This window comes from Oreochromis niloticus, unplaced genomic scaffold (genome assembly GCF_001858045.2).
Source record: "Oreochromis niloticus isolate F11D_XX unplaced genomic scaffold, O_niloticus_UMD_NMBU tig00000758_pilon, whole genome shotgun sequence".
NCBI classification, from domain to species: Eukaryota; Metazoa; Chordata; class Actinopteri; order Cichliformes; family Cichlidae; genus Oreochromis; species Oreochromis niloticus.
The window spans coordinates 1-21,984 of NW_020327240.1; the positions used below are offsets into that span (position 1 = coordinate 1).

A 21,984-nucleotide genomic window follows, 5' to 3' on the forward strand; every position below is an offset into this window, starting at 1 on the left:
GAGAGGGCAGCCGATGATTTTTGTGCTGTCTTGATACACTCTGAAGCCTCGCTCTATCCGCCTTAGTGCAGCTGCCGTACCATACTGTGATGCAGTAGGTTAGCAGGCTCTCATGGACGAGCGGTAGAAGGTCAGCAGCAGGTTGGAGTTCAGCTTGTAACCTCCTGAGGAATCTCAGGAAGTGCAGCCACTGTTGGGCCTTCTTGACGACCGCTGAGATGTTGTCTGTCCAGGAGATGTCAGCAGAGATAAGGACACCAAGGAACCGGAAGGTGTGGACCCTCTCCACACACTCCCGTTGATGTAAAGGGGGCTAAGTCAGTGCTGTGTCTCCTGAAGTCGATAATGAGCTCTTTGGTTTTCTTAGTGTTCAGTGCCAGGTTGTTTCTGACACCAGGCTGCCAGCTTCAGGACTTCCTCTCTGTAGTCTGCCTCGTCTCCCTTTGAGATGAGTCCGACTACCGTGGTGTCATCAGCAAACTTGATGATGAGATTGTTGTGTGGGTCGAACTGCAGTCGTGGTGTAGAGAGAATACAGGAGGGGCTCAGCACACAGCCCTGTGGGAGCCGGTGCTCAGTGTGCGAGTGGAGGAGAGATGAGGGCCGAGTCTTACAGTCTGGGGCGTTTGTGAGAAGTCCTTTATCCAGGCACATGTGAGAGGAGGGAGGCCAGAGTGACCAGTTTGGTGATGAGGATGTCCGGGATGATTGTATTAAAGGCTGAGCTGTAGTCCACGAAGAGCATTCGGACGTAGCTCTGCCGCTGCTCTAGGTGACTCAGCACAGCGTGGAGGCTGTGGCCATGGCGTCTTCTGTGGATCTGTTTGTGCGGTATGCAAACTGGTGGGGGTCGAATTCTGGGGGAGGTAATCCTTGATATGCTGAAGGACTAGTCTCTCAAAGCATTTCATGATTACCGGCGTGAGGGCCACAGGCGGTAATCATTCAGGCTGGTGATGGAGACTTCTCGGCACTGGGATGATTGTGGCTGATTTTAGACAGGATGGGATGGCTGCCTGATCCAGTGAGAAGTTGAAGAGTCTGGTGAAGATGAGGGTGAGCTGGTGGCACATGCTCTTAGTACCTTGCCAGGTACTAGGGAAGGAAAGGACATTTAGGGAAGGAAAGTTTGAAGAAGGAAATTTGACATGTATGTTGAAAATAACTGTGACATTGACGACCTTTATTATAACTGTATTGGGCATGTTCACTTAACCAACAAAAATAACAAACCAACAAAATAAGAAATATAATTCATGTTTTATAAAAAGCCACAATGACCAAGTCATCAGTTACTTTATATGCCTATAATATCCACATTTATTTTTATTCATAAAATTGGAAATTACTAGATAAATTTACAAAAGAAATTAAATGTAGTTCATTCAGTTTTATGCAATGGGGCCAAATCACAACAGCAGTATTAGATCAAATTTTAATTTGGTCCATCTGGATTGATTATAATGCTCCTGTTGTTTCGGGATGATATGCATGCATACCATTTATTGATTGCTGCTGGCTCCTGGCTCATGAAGACTTGAGGCTTACAGTTGTCTGTGTGAATGCAGCTGAAGATGAAATGCAGCTGAAGATGAAAAACAATTGATTGGTGCAAACACAACACATGGAGATGGAGCACTGTCATAATTCCCAGTAGTGGGCTCTTTATATCACACCCGTTCATAAACGCATCAACTTATCTTTCTGTGGGTAAAGTAAGCAGATCTTTGTGTTTAATGCACTTTTTATAACAGAGGCCAAAACTGAACCCGGTACTCATGTGTGATTTAAATCCTGAATGCATTTAATTTGTTAGTATCACTTTAAGCCTCAGTTACTTGTTAAAAGAGAGAGAGAGAGAGAAAATAAGGCTACATATAATTTACCAACTAAAGCAGTGCATACAATATAAAATCTAGCTAAACCAATAACTCAAATAAAATGCATTATATTTCTACAGTGAATGTAGCATGTAGAAACGCGATCATGCAATATGAAGAAAATATAAGCGATTGTCCATTAACCTTATTTTTTACATGCACACACATCTACAAATATTTATTTGGGCTTTGGAACATGATCATATTCTACAAAATGAACCATAGATGTATTTACAGATATTATTATTCATTGTATCTGTAATTTACATGTACATGTCGATAAGCATGAACACCTGTGGAATTTATCTTGTCCATTGAACTCACAATCAGCACATGATAGATATAACGGGCATAAAAGCCATTCATGCACTTACATGCAAAAAGAGACTTTTAGAATTAAATAAAATGTTCATTTTTGTTTAAAAGAACCATTAAAATGAAGCTTACAAATGTGTGTCACTGGGCAAACTTAATCAGCGTGTTATTAAAATTTTGCAGTCCTTTGTTGAGAAACCAATATTAAGCTCCGAACAAAAAGAGAAAATTGTTTGGTTTTATGTGGTAAAAAAACTGGAATTTATCTGGTAAATATGATTAAAACCAGGTAGTGCAGTTGCTTTTATCCCAAATATATGTTCCAGTCTGTTTTATGAAATGTTGTGTATAACTAAAGAAGTAATGTTTTCTTTACACATTGGGTTCATCTAAAAATTAACCCTCCACGGTGTAGGTTCTCAAGTTTTTCTGGCTTATTTTCTCATCATAAAACATATTCATTCAACTTAGCTTCCATGTTTTTTAGCATCTAAAGGCAAATAATCCTAATTATATTCACACCGGTGTATACAAACTTTTTTCCCAGGCCTGACAGAACCTGTTCTTTTTTTTTTTTTTTTTTTTTTAACCTGTCCCGTTTGGTTCTTTTGCCATCAGAATTATTGTCTAAAGGCGAAGAAAGATGCCCAAGGATTTACTTTACCAAATGGACCATCCCAGCCTTGCCGTAATGGTCCATTTGATTCACCTTTTATTGTTTATTTTATTTCACTTGCTGAATACGGGACAGACTTGACTGGTGGAAAGAAAGGGAGAAAGAAAGAGGGAAAGGGAAAAAAAAAAAACCTGAGAAGAGGGACGGGGAAAGGGCAAAAACAAAAACCAACAGAATAAGCAGACAAAAAATACATATATCGATCACCTGGATCACCTGTTGAGAAAGAAAAAGAAAGCAAGCAGAAGAAAACGAGAGTAATAAACAAGATCACAATGATATATGGGAATATGACAGTAAATACTAAATATTAAACATTATGGTGCAGCACGTGAGATCGACAGCGCAGTGTGTGCTTTGAGTAGGAGCCAAAAAGGGTGTAGTTTGTGTGTGTGATCACCTGTGTGTACACCTGTGAGCATGAACGCGCTTGTTTTTAAAAGGTTCCTTCATGTAATGATCTGCTAGAGGGTGTGGGGGGCCACTGCCCCGTCCTCCAGGGCATGAAGCAGGTATGGAGGAGATCAAAACTCCAGACATCCAGAGGCCCCCAGAACACAAGAGACCAAGGAAGACCAACAGAGGGGCAGCCGCGTCACTATCCCAGAAAGAGCTGAGGAGAGTCCCAGATGAGGGGTCACTCAGCAGCCGCGGAGCAGAAGCCGGGGGGGCTGCAGTGACGTGCCCGTGAGCTCCGCCGGCAGCCAGCTGTGCCTGAGTGACCGAGCCCGGGCCGAGAGGCCAAGGGCACCCCATCCCCGAAGTGGCCCGAGCGAGCCCCAGGCTCCATGCCCCGATAAGCAGCCGCCAAGGAGTGAGCCGGTGGGTACCTGGGCGCCCACCCCGGACACAAAGAACCACCAACGCACCGATGTCTGAGGGCGTCTGCCACCGGCAGGGGAAGTGGTGGGGGGAGATGGGCCTCCAAACCTTGGAGGGCCTGAGATGTCCCAGAGAGGTGGCGTCTGATACCCAACCTGACATATAGACACAGACAAACAGGCACACACAGATACAAACATCTATTCCCACCCTCATGCTCTCATATACAATTACTCAACACTCACCCAACGTGGAGACAGACATAGAGAGACACTGTACACACAATCACACTCCCCAAGCGTACTCTAAGCCCCGGGTCTAGGTACCCTTGCCCCTGGAGGGGGAAACTGCGCCCAGACCCAGGTGGTGTTACCCTTTTCCCTGCGGTGGGGAGAAGCAGACCGCCCTGACTCCGCAGCAGCAGGGAGGCCCACATTCCAGACCCCAGTCGGACGGCCAACTCCTCCTCCTAGCCCCCCGCTCCAGCAGGCTGCAGAGAACGGGGGTGTAGGAAGACTCCAAACCTCCCTCCACCCGCTCATATGTAGTGTTGATGTATGTGTGTTCTAAGGTGCATTTAAAACCCAGGAGGGCATGGAGCTACCTGCCAGAGCAGCAGGTAAGCGTATAGCCCCTCCTGCTAGCCCTCAATGTCTACGTGTATTTAAAATTGAGAGGTGGGCAACGACGCCAGGGGTGAAGTGTACACCCTGATGGTAATTTGGAATCCGTGTAGCGTGCCCACCCCCAAGATCCTATATGTATGTGTAATGAGAGTGTGAGTAATGTGAATGTCTAAGTTGTGGGATAAAATTGAGGCAGAGGCAGCCAGAAGGGGACAGAGGGGGGGATGTCTCCTCTGCACCCTGGTGACACACCCCTACCCAAGGCCCTGCATGTGTGGGTGATTGTGGTGGAGCGGGAAGAGGGAGGCAGCTGGAGATGGGGAGGGAAGGAAGGGAGGGGCAAGTGACCCTCCCTGGGGCCAGCTCCCCGCTGACCCCAGTAGGCACCCCATACTCTGCAACCCGCCAGGGAAAGGGGGCCCAGGCCCATCCGGACCGGGGCCCAGTGCAGCAACGCCGCCCGGCCCCACAGAGCCCGGGACAGTCCACCTGACCCCACCACAGAGAAAACTGCACCCACCCCATCATCCACTCATCTTCCAGACTACACAAGACAATAGACGCCCAGGCTGAGATCTTCCTCCACCTCTCCTGTATCTCCCCCTCCTGCAGAGAGAGTTCCTGAAGAGAGGAAATCTCCTGCAGGATTTGACAACCTCCCCCACCAGTTGAAGAGCCCCCAGGTGGTTCGATGCACAGGCGGCACAGAACCTGTTCTGATTCGTTTGGATGTGGATTCTAAGCTCAGTGATCAGATCAAGGTAAAAAGGCAGAACTTGCTTTTGTTTTATTTACCTTTTGTTTAATCTCAGAAATTAGATGGAAGGTTTTGATACATTTTTAACAACCTCAGTACAGGATTATTGCATCTACTCTACATGCTAACTTATGCCAAATCAGCTTCTGTGTCAGTGTCTTGGTCTTTCTACTTGGCGCTCTGTCTTCAGACACTTGCTATTCAAACCTTTTGTATTCTTCTCCTGGAAATGTTGAATGATTTAAATGTAAAGCCCAAAGCAAAAGTCCTTACAGTCACCTGGATGTTTCCATGGCTTTGAGCATGTTTTCATTTCTTCTAACTTCCATCAGCTGTCATTCTTCCACCTGCGTGTGGATGACAAGCCGGCTCTGCTGCTCCACCTCCTGAGGAACGTAGTAAAGCCTCAGGAACAGACAGTGGTCTTTGCTGCCACCAAACACCATGTGGAGTACCTAAAGGAGGTAAGATAACAGTGTAGCATAGATTTGTGAAAATGTTAAATATTGTTTAAAAAACTAGAGCTTTAGTTGACTTCTTATTTTTTCTGATGTCCAGCTGCTGTCGTCAGAAGGTTTAGAGTGTGCCTACATCTACAGTGCCCTTGATCAGACTGCCAGGAAGATCAACATTGGGAAATTTGTGCACCGGAAAGCCATGGTGCTTCTGGTGACTGATGTTGCTGCTCGTGGTATAGACATCGCCCTGCTGGATAATGTCATCAATTACAACTTCCCCTCCAAGGCCAAACTCTTCTTGCACAGAGTTGGTGAGCAGCTGTATGCAGAATGAACAAAGTGATTCAGACTGTTGAATTTGAAATGATTAGGCCAGCATTACGAGTATTTTTCCCCTGTCTTTTCCATCAGGGCGTGTGGGACGAGCGGGCCGAAGTGGCACAGCCTATAGTCTGATTTGTCCTGATGAAATGCCTTATGTCTATGACCTCTACCTCTTCCTAGGGCGACCAGTTCAGTTTGCTTCACCTGAACACACACAAGGTAGACTCTACTGCATGCCTGTCAGATGAACAGTTTAACTGATGTGCTACACATTTGAGGTTGCTAATAAACTTTATTTAGTGCTCTTTTTATCTGTCACTGTATTGAAATGTCTGCATTTCTTTTCGTACTCCAGATTCAGAAGGTGTGTTTGGTCGAGTCCCTCAGAGGATCTTGGATGATGAAAGTGCTCATGTGATCACGTCTCATGAAAACTCGCTGGACCTGCAAAATCTGCTCCGTGTCTCAGAGAACGCCTACAAGCAGTACCTCAAGTCGCGGCCAAACCCCTCGCCGGAGTCCATCAGACGGGTTAAAAACATAGATCTGTCCAGCATGGGTGTCCATCCAGTACTCGGTAAGTTCAAAGGAGGATAAATTATAACAAGAAGAGAGAAATTATGAAAATAATCAAAAGGAATAGTGAGGAACTGATGGCAGTTAAGTAAGAGAATTTGATTTAATTTGTTTCAGGGTGTGGTCTGGAAAAAATGGAACTGGAGTGCCTTCAAATAGTCGATGCCATCAAGAGCTACAAATCCAAAGCGGTGAGTTTGATGCAGACACGTCACAGCGCTGCATTTTCTGGTAAAATGTGTTCTAATAAGCAAAGAAACATATAATTCTCTCCTGAAATAGACCATCTTCGAAATCAACTCCAGTAGTAAGACACCAGCCAGTGAGGTGATGCGGGCCAAACGCTCTAAAGACACTCGGCTAGTGGACAAATTCAGCAAGCAGAGAGAGGACCGAGCTGCAGAAAGCAGGCTGCAGCAGCCAATCAACCCCACCACTACTGCTGACTGTGACATCACAGAAAAGGAGGAGAGTGATCTAAATGTAAGCATGGGTGAAGTATTGTTTCTTTCTTTCCTCCCTGCATCGTTGTAGTTGCAGGTTCAGATCAGTTTCATAAAGGATTAAGCACACACATTGAACTCCAGGAAATCATAAATCAAAATATGGATATTACTGTCCACAGATTCATGGTGACGTAACTGCTCTTTTAACTGTTTGGTGACTTCGATTTGTTTTGTGATTGTAGAAATGGTTTACATGAGCTTTTAGCTGAGATTCAGAGGTTTCTGCAGCACTTATATTTCTGACCTCTTGTTATAACCGATTAAATGCGATCTCCTCCCTTTTGCCCCCATTTTTGATGGTGTGGGTGCAAATGATCAGGCATGACGTTCTCATAATAAATGAGATAAGATACTGCAAATAATTATTTCTGCATTTGTGATTGAAATGAATTGAAAATGTGTATGCAATGATACAGTTTTAAAGATTTGGCCTAAATAATTTCTCGAGTGAATGAGCCTAAACATGATGACCTAATCAGTGACACCGTGTCACCTGTGACACACACACACACACACACACACACACACACACACACACACACACACACACACACACACACACACACACACGTATGACTTTGGCGGTTTGAGCTGAAACAATTTCAGTGTTTCAAACCATGTTCCAGGGTTTTTCCTTCACCATTTATGAGGTTTCAAGAAGAAAATAAGCGACAGATATGAATGTTTTTGAAAAATTCTGAAAAGATTAGACAAAAATACACAAAAGATAAATTCAATTGGTTTATTATAAACAAGCAAGTCAAAAAAAGTTAAACAAGTAAATAATGAAACAAGGTAAAACGAAGTAAGAACAAAAATGTTAAACAAGTAACTAATGAAACAAGGTAAAACGAAGTAAGAACAAAAGTGTTAAACAAGTAAACAATGAAACAAGGTAAAACGAAGTAAGAACAAAAGTGTTAAACAAGTAACTAATGAAACAAGGTAAAACGAAGTAAGAACAAAAATGTTAAACAAGTAACTAATGAAACAAGGTAAAACGAAGTAAGAACAAAAATGTTAAACAAGTAACTAATGAAACAAGGTAAAACGAAGTAAGAACAAAAATGTTAAACAAGTAACTAATGAAACAAGGTAAAAGAGAGAAAACCCCAACAATCCCCTCTGAGCAAGCACTAGGCGACAGTGGGGAGGAAAAACTGCCTTTAAACGGGCAGAAACCTCCGGCAGAACCAGGCTCAGGAGGGGACAGTCAACTGCCGGGACTGGTTGGGGGGAAGGACAGAGGTGGAGCAAGATGAGGCTACATCAGGTGAAGCAGCAGAGTCCCTCCTCCAGGGCAAGCGGAAGCATTTTTTCTTTTTTTTCATGGACTTTTCCACAAGCGCCTTTTTCTCCAAGATGAGGGTTCTTAGCTGATCGATTGTTTCTGCGTTTTGCTTGTCAAGTTTCTTGCATGTTTGCTCCACCTCTTCTAATGCTGCTTGTTTTTCTTCAAGCTTTCTTTGAGTTCTTTGGATGTTGCCTCCTGCATTAGCTTGTCCTTGTGCATGTCTGCATTTCTCTCTTGTACTTCTTTGTACATGTCTTCTAACTCCTCATTTCTTCTGTGGATGTCTTGGAGAGTACGCTGCAGGTCGTCATGTATTTTGTCTTGGTGTTGCTTTTGCGCCTGCATTTCAGTGTGTTTGCGCTTCAAGTTGTTGTATTCCAACAATATCCCCTTAGTGAGCTCGGAGTTGTTTCTCGCCATGTGATCAATCCTTTTCTGCATCTGTGAGCATCTTTTGTCCAGTTTTTCCTTTTCCCCTTCTAGTTCACTTGTTTTGTTCTTCAGTTCATTACAAAACTGTTGCAGTTTTAGATTTTTACCCTCAAAGTCTTTGACAATACGTTTCTCTTCTTTCAATGTTTCTTGCTGTTGCACTTTCTCTTGAAGAAGGACTTTATTTTGGCACAGTGCTTCATCCAACTTTTCTTTCAGCATTCTGTATTTTTCCTCCGTGACTTTGAGTTTGTGCTGCAAGTCTATTTGCTTTGTCTCCTGTTCTTCCTTCTGTTGGAGGATTTCTTTATTTTTTTTCACAGCTTCATCGAACTTGGTTTGGAGCAGCTGATTCATTTGGTCCATATATTGGAGATCCCATTCTGTCTTCTCAACAGTAGCTTTGCTGTCTTGAAGCTGGTTGGACATCTCCTTTAGTTCCGCCGTCTTCTGCTTGTTTTCTTTAATCAAGAAGACGATCTGCTCTCGGGCTTGTCCAAACCTGATTCCCCAGCCCTCATTAATAATTTCTATGTCGGGCTGGCGTTGTTGTCTTTCCTCCAGGTTTTTATTTTGCGCTTCCATCTGTCTACACTTCTCCTCCAGTTGAAGTTTCTCTTCTTCAACTTTTTGAATTTTATTCTGGAGGTGGTAGTTTTCCTTCCTACTGTCATGTAATGCCCTTTGGATGGATAAGAGGTCATTTGGGGAAATTGGCCAGCCACGCCAGGAAGGAGAAGCGGCGTATTCATTTTGTTTTGGCTGGTGTCTTGTTGGATACATGTTGAAGGTTGTACACGACGACTCTGAAAAGCTTTCCAAAACTTTCTGTGGTGAACGTTTGAAGGCTGCACACACAAATGCTGCGAAGAAACGAACTAAGAATAGCTGTGTCTCACCCCTATTTGTGGAAAAAACTTCAAAGGATTAAAGGTTCTTAAGGCGACCTTGTGACATCATCACTCCGTGAGCCAATGAGATTGTCGTGTGAAATTTTGGAATGGGGATATTTTTTTTTAAACTGTTTTCAAATTTAACTTAATATTTGACTGTTTCTTAAATGACCTGTTTAGCTGATTAAGAAATTAATTGCCACGAACATACCTAATGTTATATAACAGACAACAGAAAAACAGACATTTTTCTGTTTTATTTAAATTTTTTTTAATTATCCTACTTTTTATAAGAGGGAACATTATTTAAAGAATATGTATTTAATTAAAAAACTCTCTATTCATCTAAAGGGTATAACAAAAAGGTGAGCTTCCTGCTCGAAAATGAAATGACCAAAATAAATGGAGTATTTCTCTGCAATTACAAACTTTGTGTAAACAATCTTGGTTTCAAAATAAAGCTAACCCTTGTGAGATGTCATCAGAGGTGTAAATATTACTGCAGATGTTACTATGTCAAAGTCTCACAATTGTCTTTTGTTTATTTATATAGGCAAGACCTACTTTTCACTTTTTTGCTTTGCTTTATGTTCTTAAGTGTATTAGTTCGCCAGCAGCAAGAACATGTACTAGTGTCAATAATAATAGTACGGTGGATTAGAAACCTGCTCACAAGTTGAATAAACACCCAGGATTGTTTCATCATTTTCATTCAAAACCAACATTTGAGTCAAAAAGAGAAAGTTGTTTGTGCTGTCTGATGGAGATGAAGCAAAATAAAATGCAGTTTTGATGTAGCTGATGTTGTATACAAACTAGAAGAGGAAGATAGTAGGATCTCTGTATCATGTTTTGTCACTTTGTACCATGTAATTCTTTCCATTTCCACCAGGGGGTGTTTTCAGAGGTGGTAGGTGGTAAAAGAAGAGGTCAGCAGGAAGATGGTGAAGAACGACCAAAGACCAAGAAAAAAAGGCAGTCAGGCAAAGATGAAGAGTATTATATCCCTTACAGACCTAAAGACTTTGACTCTGAGAGAGGGTGAGGCATTAAACTGTTGCATCTGTTTCTTTAAAAAATGTGAATGGCTTTGTGTTTTATGCTGTTTTGTCCTGTGTTACGCGTCGACAGGTTGAGTCTCGGTGGAGAGGGCAGTGCTTTTGAACAGCAGGCCTCTTCAGCTGTCCTTGATCTCATGGGAGATGAAGGCGATCGCCTTAACCAGCAGAAAAAAATGATGAAATGGTACAAATTTCCCTATGTTTGACTCAATATCCATAAAATGGTCATTTAAAACTACAATTTAAAGTCTTTTTTCCCCCCTTTGTTTTATTAGGGACCGTAAGAAGAAGCGTTTTGTGAGAGAAACGGGAAAAGAAGACCAGAAGAAGAAGATCAAAACAGACAGCGGTCAGGTTATCAGTAACAAGAAGAACAGGAAGAACTTGTATCCTTCCAACAAAAGCTTCTCTGTGTGCTGCTCTTAATGACCCTCTTCTCTACTCCTATGTCAATGTTAAGCTGTACTGTGAAGATGTTGTATCACTTGACAACGTGTCAGTTATGAGGAGTGGAAGAAAAAATACAAGATTGATGATACAGGATCTGGATCAGACGGAGAAACAGGCGGAGGAGGCAGGAAGCCAGCAAGAGGTAGGACGGCATCAAAATGAATAGCACAAACACGTCTGCCTGTTAAATATAGACCATCAGCCGCCATGTTTTAACTCAAGTCTAAAAGTAAATACTTAACGTCACTCTTCCAGCCTTGCAAGCTATAACCTCCAACCTTTTTGTTGTGTCGTGCCTCTCCCAGGTCGTGGCCGTGGCCGACGAGGTCCAAACGTACAGAGCTCCGGTGACCACAAAGCACGCTCGGAGCTGAAAACAAAGGATCAGATCATGAAGCAGCGCAAGAAAAAGCAGAAGCACCAGTTCCTGCAGGGCGGGGGGATGAGCAAGCTCCGCTCCAAGAACAAAAAGTGGCTCGGAGAAGTGAAAAAGTCAGGTTTTGGAAGGGGTGGCCATAAGAAAGGCAAGCTGAGGAAGAAGCTGTGAGGAGGACAGAGGGTTGATGGTGTGGAGGACATCACGAGGAAGTAAGCGTCAGAATCACCTGAGAACATCACCAAAGATTTTCCTGGCGCTTTGTGTGACTGTAGATTAAGGAGACAATGATTTGTGCATCTTTACGCTGCAGAAATGCACGTCACTTCTTCCTTGATGGCCTGCTGAACTCTGCGTTTGCCACAGAGTTATGTTTAATTATGATCCACTAATCTGGATTTACTACTTGTAAGCATGTTGGCAGTCTAATAAAAGTGTTTTGGAGTACTGAAATATGTCTTATCAAATTGGGAAAATACAGATATTTGGTGCTTAATTTCAAGATTCAAAATTTCAAACTGTTTTTTGTCATGTGTCCAAAGAACAAAAAGGCATTTCTCTGTGCAATGAAATTCTTTCTTTGCTGTCCACACACAGATGCTGATTAATATGTACAATAGAAATACAACATATAAAATACAAATAGTACAAATAAATAAATGAAGACAAAAAAGAAGACAAAATATTGAAGTGTGAAACAGAGATGTGTGTAAAAGAGTAATGAGCTTAATATGCAGGATGACCTGATGTGCAAAAGTTATTATTACTGTTCAAAAATAGGTCAGCTGTCCATGAGCCTGATAGCAGTGGGGAAGAAGGAGTTGTTGAGTCTGGATGTTCTGGATTTCACACTTCTGAACCTTCGTCTCGAGGGCAGAAGTGTGAACAGTCCGTGTTGGGTGTGTGTGGGGTCTTTGAGGATGGAGGCAGCTCTCCTCTGGACTCTGGACTTGACCAGCTGTGTGGTGTTCGGTGTCCAGGTGAGGTCCTCAGAGATGTAGACGCCCAGGTATCTAAAACTGCTCACCCTCTCCACTTCAAGCCCCGGATAAACAGCGGTTGGTGAGGCCTCCTCTTCATCCTCGTGTCCACTATTATCTCCTTTGTCTTATCAGTGTTGAGGGTGAGGTTGTTGTCCTCACACCATGACACCAGACCGGCCACCTCTCTCCTGTAAGCTGCTTCTTCCCCTCCAGTGATGCGACCAATCAGTGCAGCGTCGCTCGCGAACTTCAAAATGATGTTATCTTTGTTGGAGGTGACACAGTCGTGGGTGTACAGGGTGTAGAGGATGGGACTGAGGACGCAACCTTGTGGAACGCCAGCGTTTGTAATAATGCTGGCTGAAGTCCTGTTGCCGATCCTGACGGACTGGGGCCTGCCAGTCAAAAAGTCCAGTAGCCAGCCACAGAGGGTGGGGTGCAGGCCGAGTGTTGCCAGCTTGTGAGTGAGTTTGTAAGGGATGACTGTATTGAAGGTGGAGCTGTAATCAACAAAAAGTACTTCGATGTATAAGTCTTTGTTTTCCAGATGGGAGAGGGAATAGTGAAGGGCAGCAGCAATGGCGTCTGATGTGTAATTTGGAGTACTTAGTTAGGTGCTGTATAAAAACCACATTAAATTCTGTAAACATGTCCTATTCACAATTATTTATCATTACCGCTGTCCAAGTGGTCTCATTTCAAAGTTCAAAGCGAGCATCGGAACGGGCAAGAAAGGCGACTTTTAATTGACTTTGAATGTGTTGTGGTTTTTGATATCAGATGGGCTGGGTTGAGAAACTGGCTTAGAATTCCTCTTGCCTTCAGCATGGCCATGCCCCTCTGACTTCTGGCATCAACAAGGCATTTTTACCCAGGGAAATGTTTATTTCGCTTTTCTGTTTGGACTATTCTCTGTAAATTCCTGAGAAAATCTGAGAAGATCAGGAGTGTCTGAAAGAGGTAAAATAGCCCATCTGTCACCAACAGCAATGCTGCCTTCAAAGTCACTTAAATCACCTTCCTTCTTTTTTCTGGTGTGTGATTGGCTGTTTAGATATGTGCATTAACAAGCAGCTGAATAGGTTAGTGGATAGTGAGTCTGTACTGTGTTATTGTATATTGTTTTTTCAGTTATTGCTCTGGTATAGAAGTTTTTTTTCTTCAAGTAATTTATTAATTTTAACATCTCTGCTTATGTAAAGTGCAGACCTAATAGTAAACATCATTATAAAATATAAAATATTTTTAATCTTGTCTGGTAAAGTTTTCTTTTTTTGTCAGTCACTTAGAATAGAATGCCTGTATTGTCACTATACGGTTGTACAATGAGATACAGAACATCTCCTACTCAGTGCAAACATGCTGGGGCAGCACTATATACATATGGACAGTATTAACAGAGGGAAAAATATATATATATAAAATGTACAAATATACAAGCCGGTTTTAAAAAAGTAATATGTAATAATAAATAGTGTTGTGTATGTACAGTTGGGTTATTGCACATAGAATTTGGTATTGCACAGTGGTGGTTCATAGAGGACATGGGAAGAAAACAAATTGGGGGGGGGGGGGCTGTGTTATCGGTGCATGTGTGAGTTCAGGATGGTTATGGCTTCAGGGAAGAAACTGTATTTGAGTCTGTGGGCTTTTGTGCTGATGCACCTGTAGCACTTCCCTGAGGGAAGCAGGCTGAACATGTTGAAACCAGGGTGGGAGCTGTCCTTGATGATGTTTGCTGCTCTGCTGAGGCAGTGGGAGGAATAAATGTCCATCAGGGAGGGGAGAGGGCAGCCGATGATTTTTTGTGCTGTCTTGACTACACTCTGAAGCCTCGCTCTATCCGCCTTAGTGCAGCTGCCGTACCATACTGTGATGCAGTAGGTTAGCAGGCTCTCAATGGACGAGCGGTAGAAGGTCAGCAGCAGGTTGGAGTTCAGCTTGTACCTCCTGAGGACTCTCAGGAAGTGCAGCCACTGTTGGGCCTTCTTGACGACCGCTGAGATGTTGTCTGTCCAGGAGATGTCAGCAGAGATAAGGACACCAAGGAACCGGAAGGTGTGGACCCTCTCCACACACTCCCCGTTGATGTAAAGGGGGGCTAAGTCAGTGCTGTGTCTCCTGAAGTCGATAATGAGCTCTTTGGTTTTCTTAGTGTTCAGTGCCAGGTTGTTTTCTGAACACCAGGCTGCCAGCTTCAGGACTTCCTCTCTGTAGTCTGCCTCGTCTCCCTTTGAGATGAGTCCGACTACCGTGGTGTCATCAGCAAACTTGATGATGAGATTGTTGTTGTGGGTCGAACTGCAGTCGTGGGTGTAGAGAGAATACAGGAGGGGGCTCAGCACACAGCCCTGTGGGGAGCCGGTGCTCAGTGTGCGAGTGGAGGAGAGATGAGGGCCGAGTCTTACAGTCTGGGGCCGGTTTGTGAGAAAGTCCTTTATCCAGGCACATGTGAGAGGAGGGAGGCCAAGAGTGACCAGTTTGGTGATGAGGATGTCCGGGATGATTGTATTAAAGGCTGAGCTGTAGTCCACGAAGAGCATTCGGACGTAGCTCTGCCGCTGCTCTAGGTGACTCAGCACAGCGTGGAGGGCTGTGGCCATGGCGTCTTCTGTGGATCTGTTTGTGCGGTATGCAAACTGGTGGGGTCGAATTCTGGGGAGGTAATCCTTGATATGCTGAAGGACTAGTCTCTCAAAGCATTTCATGATTACCGGCGTGAGGGCCACAGGGCGGTAATCATTCAGGCTGGTGATGGGAGACTTCTTCGGCACTGGGATGATTGTGGCTGATTTTAGACAGGATGGGATGGCTGCCTGATCCAGTGAGAAGTTGAAGAGTCTGGTGAAGATGAGGGTGAGCTGGTGGGCACATGCTCTTAGTACCTTGCCAGGTACTAAGGGAAGGAAAGGACATTTAGGGAAGGAAAGTTTGAAGAAAGGAAATTTGACATGTATGTTGAAAAATAACTGTGACATTGACGACCTTTATTATAACTGTATTGGGCATGTTCACTTAACCAACAAAAATAACAAACCAACAAAATAAGAAATATAATTCATGTTTTATAAAAAGCCACAATGACCAAGTCATCAGTTACTTTATATGCCTATAATATCCACATTTATTTTTATTCATAAAATTGGAAATTACTAGATAAATTTACAAAAGAAATTAAATGTAGTTCAATTCAGTTTTATGCAATGGGGCCAAATCACAACAGCAGTATTAGATCAAATTTTAATTTGGTCCATCTGGATGTGATTATAATGCTCCTGTTGTTTCGGGATGATATGCATGCATACCATTTATTGATTGCTGCTGGCTCCTGGCTCATGAAGACTTGAGGCTTACAGTTGTCTGTGTGAATGCAGCTGAAGATGAAAATGCAGCTGAAGATGAAAAACAATTGATTGGTGCAAACACAACACATGGAGATGGAGCACTGTCATAATTCCCAGTAGTGGGCTCTTTATATCACACCCGTTCATAAAACGCATCAACTTATCTTTCTGTGGGTAAAGTAAGCAGATCTTTGTGTTTAATGCACTTTTTATAACAGAGGCCAAAACTGAACCCGGTACTCATGTTGTGATTTAAATCCTGAATGCATTTTAATTTGTTAGTATCACTTTAAGCCTCAGTTACTTGTTAAAGAGAGAGAGAGAGAGAAAATAAGGCTACATATAATTTACCAACTAAAGCAGTGCATACAATATAAAATCTAGCTAAACCAATAACTCAAATAAAATGCATTATATTTCTACAGTGAATGTAGCATGTAGAAACGCGATCATGCAATATGAAGAAAATATAAGCGATTGTCCATTAACCTTATTTTTTACATGCACACACATCTACAAATATTTATTTGGGCTTTGGAACATGATCATATTCTACAAAATGAACCATAGATGTATTTACAGATATTATTATTCATTGTATCTGTATATTTACATGTACATGTACGATAAGCATGAACACCCTGTGGAATTTATCTTGTCCATTGAACTCACAATCAGCACATGATAGATATAACGGGGCATAAAAGCCATTCATGCACTTACATGCAAAAGAGACTTTTAGAATTAAATAAAATGTTCATTTTTGTATTAAAAGAACCATTAAAATGAAGCTTACAAATGTGTGTCACTGGGCAAACTTAATCAGCGTGTTATTAAAATTTTGCAGTCCTTTGTTGAGAAACCAATATTAAGCTCCGAACAAAAAGAGAAAATTGTTTGGTTTTATGTGGTAAAAAAACTGGAATTTATCTGGTAAATATGATTAAAACCAGGGTAGTGCAGTTGCTTTTATCCCAAATATATGTTCCAGTCTGTTTTATGAAATGTTGTGTATAACTAAAGAAGTAATGTTTTCTTTACACATTGGGTTCATCTAAAAAATTAACCCTCCACGGTGTAGGTTCTCAAGTTTTTCTGGCTTATTTTCTCATCATAAAACATATTCATTCAACTTAGCTTCCATGTTTTTTAGCATCTAAAGGCAAATAATCCTAATTATATTCACACCGGTGTATACAAACTTTTTTCCCAGGCCTGACAGAACCTGTTCTTTTTTTTTTTTTTTTTTTTTAACCTGTCCCGTTTGGTTCTTTTGCCATCAGAATTATTGTCTAAAGGCGAAGAAAGATGCCCAACGGATTTACTTTACCAAATGGACCATCCCAGCCTTGCCGTAATGGTCCATTTGATTCACCTTTTATTGTTTATTTTATTTTCACTTGCTGAATACGGGACAGACTTGACTGGTGGAAAGAAAGGGGAGAAAGAAAGAGGGAAAGGGAAAAAAAAAAAACCTGAGAAGAGGGACGGGGAAAAGGGCAAAAAACAAAAACCAACAGAATAAGCAGACAAAAATACATATATCGATCACCTGGATCACCTGTTGAGAAAGAAAAAAGAAAGCAAGCAGAAGAAAACGAGAGTAATAAACAAGATCACAATGATATATGGGAATATGACAGTAAATACTAAATATTAAACATTATGGTGCAGCACGTGAGATCGACAGCGCAGTGTGTGCTTTGAGGTAGGAGCCAAAAAGGGTGTAGTTTGTGTGTGTGATCACCTGTGTGTACACCTGTGAGCATGAACGCGCTTGTTTTTAAAAGGTTCCTTCATGTAATGATCTGCTAGAGGGTGTGGGGGGCCACTGCCCCGTCCTCCAGGGCATGAAGCAGGTATGGAGGAGATCAAAACTCCAGACATCCAGAGGCCCCCAGAACACAAGAGACCAAGGAAGACCAACAGAGGGGCAGCCGCGTCACTATCCCAGAAAGAGCTGAGGAGAGTCCCAGATGAGGGGTCACTCAGCAGCCGCGGAGCAGAAGCCGGGGGGGCTGCAGTGACGTGCCCGTGAGCTCCGCCGGCAGCCAGCTGTGCCTGAGTGACCGAGCCCCGGGCCGAGAGGCCAAGGGCACCCCATCCCCGAAGTGGCCCGAGCGAGCCCCAGGCTCCATGCCCCGATAAGCAGCCGCCAAGGAGTGAGCCGGTGGGTACCTGGGCGCCCACCCCCGGACACAAAGAACCACCAACGCACCGATGTCTGAGGGCGTCTGCCACCGGCAGGGGAAGTGGTGGGGGAGATGGGCCTCCAAACCTTGGAGGGCCTGAGATGTCCCCAGAGAGGTGGCGTCTGATACCCAACCTGACATATAGACACAGACAAACAGGCACACACAGATACAAACATCTATTCCCACCCTCATGCTCTCATATACAATTACTCAACACTCACCCAACGTGGAGACAGACATAGAGAGACACTGTACACACAATCACACTCCCCAAGCGTACTCTAAGCCCCGGGTCTAGGTACCCTTGCCCCTGGAGGGGGAAACTGCGCCCAGACCCAGGTGGTGTTACCCTTTTCCCTGCGGTGGGAGAAGCAGACCGCCCTGACTCCGCAGCAGCAGGGAGGCCCCACATTCCAGACCCCAGTCGGACGGCCAACTCCTCCTCCTAGCCCCCCGCTCCAGCAGGCTGCAGAGAACGGGGGTGTAGGAAGACTCCAAACCTCCCTCCACCCGCTCATATGTAGTGTTGATGTATGTGTGTTCTAAGGTGCATTTAAAACCCAGGAGGGCATGGAGCTACCTGCCAGAGCAGCAGGTAAGCGTATAGCCCCTCCTGCTAGCCCTCAATGTCTACGTGTATTTAAAATTGAGAGGTGGGCAACGACGCCAGGGTGAAGTGTACACCCTGATGGTAATTTGGAATCCGTGTAGCGTGCCCACCCCCAAGATCCTATATGTATGTGTAATGAGAGTGTGAGTAATGTGAATGTCTAAGTTGTGGGATAAAATTGAGGCAGAGGCAGCCAGAAGGGGACAGAGGGGGGATGTCTCCTCTGCACCCTGGTGACACACCCCTACCCCAAGGCCCTGCATGTGTGGGTGATTGTGGTGGAGCGGGAAGAGGGAGGCAGCTGGAGATGGGGAGGGAAGGAAGGGAGGGGCAAGTGACCCCTCCCTGGGGCCAGCTCCCCCGCTGACCCCAGTAGGCACCCCCATACTCTGCAACCCGCCAGGGAAAGGGGGGCCCAGGCCCATCCGGACCGGGGCCCAGTGCAGCAACGCCGCCCGGCCCCACAGAGCCCGGGACAGTCCACCTGACCCCACCACAGAGAAAACTGCACCCACCCCATCATCCACTCATCTTCCAGACTACACAAGACAATAGACGCCCAGGCTGAGATCTTCCTCCACCTCTCCTGTATCTCCCCCTCCTGCAGAGAGAGTTCCTGAAGAGAGGAAATCTCCTGCAGGATTTGACAACCTCCCCCACCAGTTGAAGAGCCCCCCAGGTGGTTCGATGCACAGGCGGCACAGAACCTGTTCTGATTCGTTTGGATGTGGATTCTAAGCTCAGTGATCAGATCAAGGTAAAAAGGCAGAACTTGCTTTGTTTTATTTACCTTTTGTTTAATCTCAGAAATTAGATGGAAGGTTTTGATACATTTTTAACAACCTCAGTACAGATTATTGCATCTACTCTACATGCTAACTTATGCCAAATCAGCTTCTGTGTCAGTGTCTTGGTCTTTCTACTTGGCGCTCTGTCTTCAGACACTTGCTATTCAAACCTTTTGTATTCTTCTCCTGGAAATGTTGAATGATTTAAATGTAAAGCCCAAAGCAAAAGTCCTTACAGTCACCTGGATGTTTCCATGGCTTTGAGCATGTTTTCATTTCTTCTAACTTCCATCAGCTGTCATTCTTCCACCTGCGTGTGGATGACAAGCCGGCTCTGCTGCTCCACCTCCTGAGGAACGTAGTAAAGCCTCAGGAACAGACAGTGGTCTTTGCTGCCACCAAACACCATGTGGAGTACCTAAAGGAGGTAAGATAACAGTGTAGCATAGATTTGTGAAAATGTTAAATATTGTTTAAAAAACTAGAGCTTTAGTTGACTTCTTATTTTTTTCTGATGTCCAGCTGCTGTCGTCAGAAGGTTTAGAGTGTGCCTACATCTACAGTGCCCTTGATCAGACTGCCAGGAAGATCAACATTGGGAAATTTGTGCACCGGAAAGCCATGGTGCTTCTGGTGACTGATGTTGCTGCTCGTGGTATAGACATCGCCCTGCTGGATAATGTCATCAATTACAACTTCCCTCCAAGGCCAAACTCTTCTTGCACAGAGTTGGTGAGCAGCTGTATGCAGAATGAACAAAGTGATTCAGACTGTTGAATTTGAAATGATTAGGCCAGCATTACGAGTATTTTTCCCCTGTCTTTTCCATCAGGGCGTGTGGGACGAGCGGGCCGAAGTGGCACAGCCTATAGTCTGATTTGTCCTGATGAAATGCCTTATGTCTATGACCTCTACCTCTTCCTAGGGCGACCAGTTCAGTTTGCTTCACCTGAACACACACAAGGTAGACTCTACTGCATGCCTGTCAGATGAACAGTTTAACTGATGTGCTACACATTTGAGGTTGCTAATAAACTTTATTTAGTGCTCTTTTTATCTGTCACTGTATTGAAATGTCTGCATTTCTTTTCGTACTCCAGATTCAGAAGGTGTGTTTGGTCGAGTCCCTCAGAGGATCTTGGATGATGAAAGTGCTCATGTGATCACGTCTCATGAAAACTCGCTGGACCTGCAAAATCTGCTCCGTGTCTCAGAGAACGCCTACAAGCAGTACCTCAAGTCGCGGCCAAACCCTCGCCGGAGTCCATCAGACGGGTTAAAAACATAGATCTGTCCAGCATGGGTGTCCATCCAGTACTCGGTAAGTTCAAAGGAGGATAAATTATAACAAGAAGAGAGAATTATGAAAATAATCAAAAGGAATAGTGAGGAACTGATGGCAGTTAAGTAAGAGAATTGATTTAATTGTTTCAGGGTGTGGTCTGGAAAAATGGAACTGGAGTGCTTCAAATAGTCGATGCCATCAAGAGCTACAAATCCAAAGCGGTGAGTTTGATGCAGACACGTCACAGCGCTGCATTTTCTGGTAAATGTGTTCTAATAAGCAAAGAAACATATAATTCTCTCTGAAATAGACCATCTTCGAAATCAACTCCAGTAGTAAGACACCAGCCAGTGAGGTGATGCGGGCCAAACGCTCTAAAGACACTCGGCTAGTGGACAAATTCAGCAAGCAGAGAGAGGACCGAGCTGCAGAAAGCAGGCTGCAGCAGCCAATCAACCCACACTACTGCTGACTGTGACATCACAGAAAAGGAGGAGAGTGATCTAAATGTAAGCATGGGTGAAGTATTGTTTCTTTCTTTCCTCCCTGCATCGTTGTAGTTGCAGGTTCAGATCAGTTTCATAAAGGATTAAGCACACACATTGAACTCCAGGAAATCATAAATCAAAATATGGATATTACTGTCCACAGATTCATGGTGACGTAACTGCTCTTTTAACTGTTTGGTGACTTCGATTTGTTTGTGATTGTAGAAATGGTTTACATGAGCTTTTAGCTGAGATTCAGAGGTTTCTGCAGCACTTATATTTCTGACCTCTTGTTATAACCGATTAAATGCGATCTCCTCCCTTTGCCCCCATTTTTGATGGTGTGGGTGCAAATGATCAGGCATGACGTTCTCATAATAATGAGATAAGATACTGCAAATAATTATTCTGCATTTGTGATTGAAATGAATTGAAATGTGTATGCAATGATACAGTTTAAAGATTTGGCCTAAATAATTTCTCGAGTGAATGAGCCTAAACATGATGACCTAATCAGTGACACCGTGTCACCTTCACCAACACACACACACACACACCACCACACACACACACACACACACACACACACACACACACACACACACACACACACGTATGACTTGGCGGTTTGAGCTGAAACAATTTCAGTGTTTCAAACCATGTTCCAGGGTTTTTCCTTCACCATTTATGAGGTTTCAAGAAGAAAATAACGACAGATATGAATGTTTTTGAAAAATTCTGAAAAGATTAGACAAAAATACACAAAAGATAAATTCAATTGGTTATTATAAACAAGCAAGTCAAAAAAAGTTAAACAAGTAAATAATGAAACAAGGTAAACGAAG

General features: G+C 43.7%; 2 protein-coding genes and 1 long non-coding RNA gene across 3 annotated transcripts; all 3 read left to right on the top strand.

Moving 5' to 3' along the window:
* Window positions 1-5,027: 5,027 nt before the first annotated feature.
* Window positions 5,028-11,899, top strand: LOC109198444 (ATP-dependent RNA helicase DDX54; the record flags this gene model as incomplete). The annotated part of the gene is given in 12 exon segments (XM_019353915.1): window positions 5,028-5,080; window positions 5,409-5,540; window positions 5,635-5,845; window positions 5,946-6,077; window positions 6,214-6,435; window positions 6,552-6,625; window positions 6,717-6,917; window positions 10,452-10,600; window positions 10,691-10,804; window positions 10,896-11,006; window positions 11,121-11,212; window positions 11,376-11,899. Coding segments are annotated over 12 exon segments (1,733 nt in total), but the record flags the coding sequence as incomplete, so codon positions are not given.
* Window positions 11,900-16,712: 4,813 nt separating this feature from the next.
* LOC109198443 (ATP-dependent RNA helicase DDX54-like) lies at window positions 16,713-20,614 on the top strand. The gene is made up of 6 exons (XM_025904325.1): window positions 16,713-16,727; window positions 19,258-19,335; window positions 19,662-19,793; window positions 19,889-20,098; window positions 20,199-20,330; window positions 20,467-20,614. Exons 1-5 carry the CDS (start codon window positions 16,713-16,715, stop codon window positions 20,241-20,243), a joined length of 480 nt encoding a protein of 159 aa, XP_025760110.1. The 3' UTR covers window positions 20,244-20,330; window positions 20,467-20,614.
* Window positions 20,615-20,830: 216 nt separating this feature from the next.
* On the top strand, window positions 20,831-21,064 carry LOC112841709 (uncharacterized). Its single transcript, XR_003217426.1, has 2 exons — window positions 20,831-20,872; window positions 20,962-21,064. It is a non-coding gene; the product is annotated as an uncharacterized LOC112841709 (long non-coding RNA).
* The last annotated feature ends 920 nt before the right edge of the window (window positions 21,065-21,984 follow it).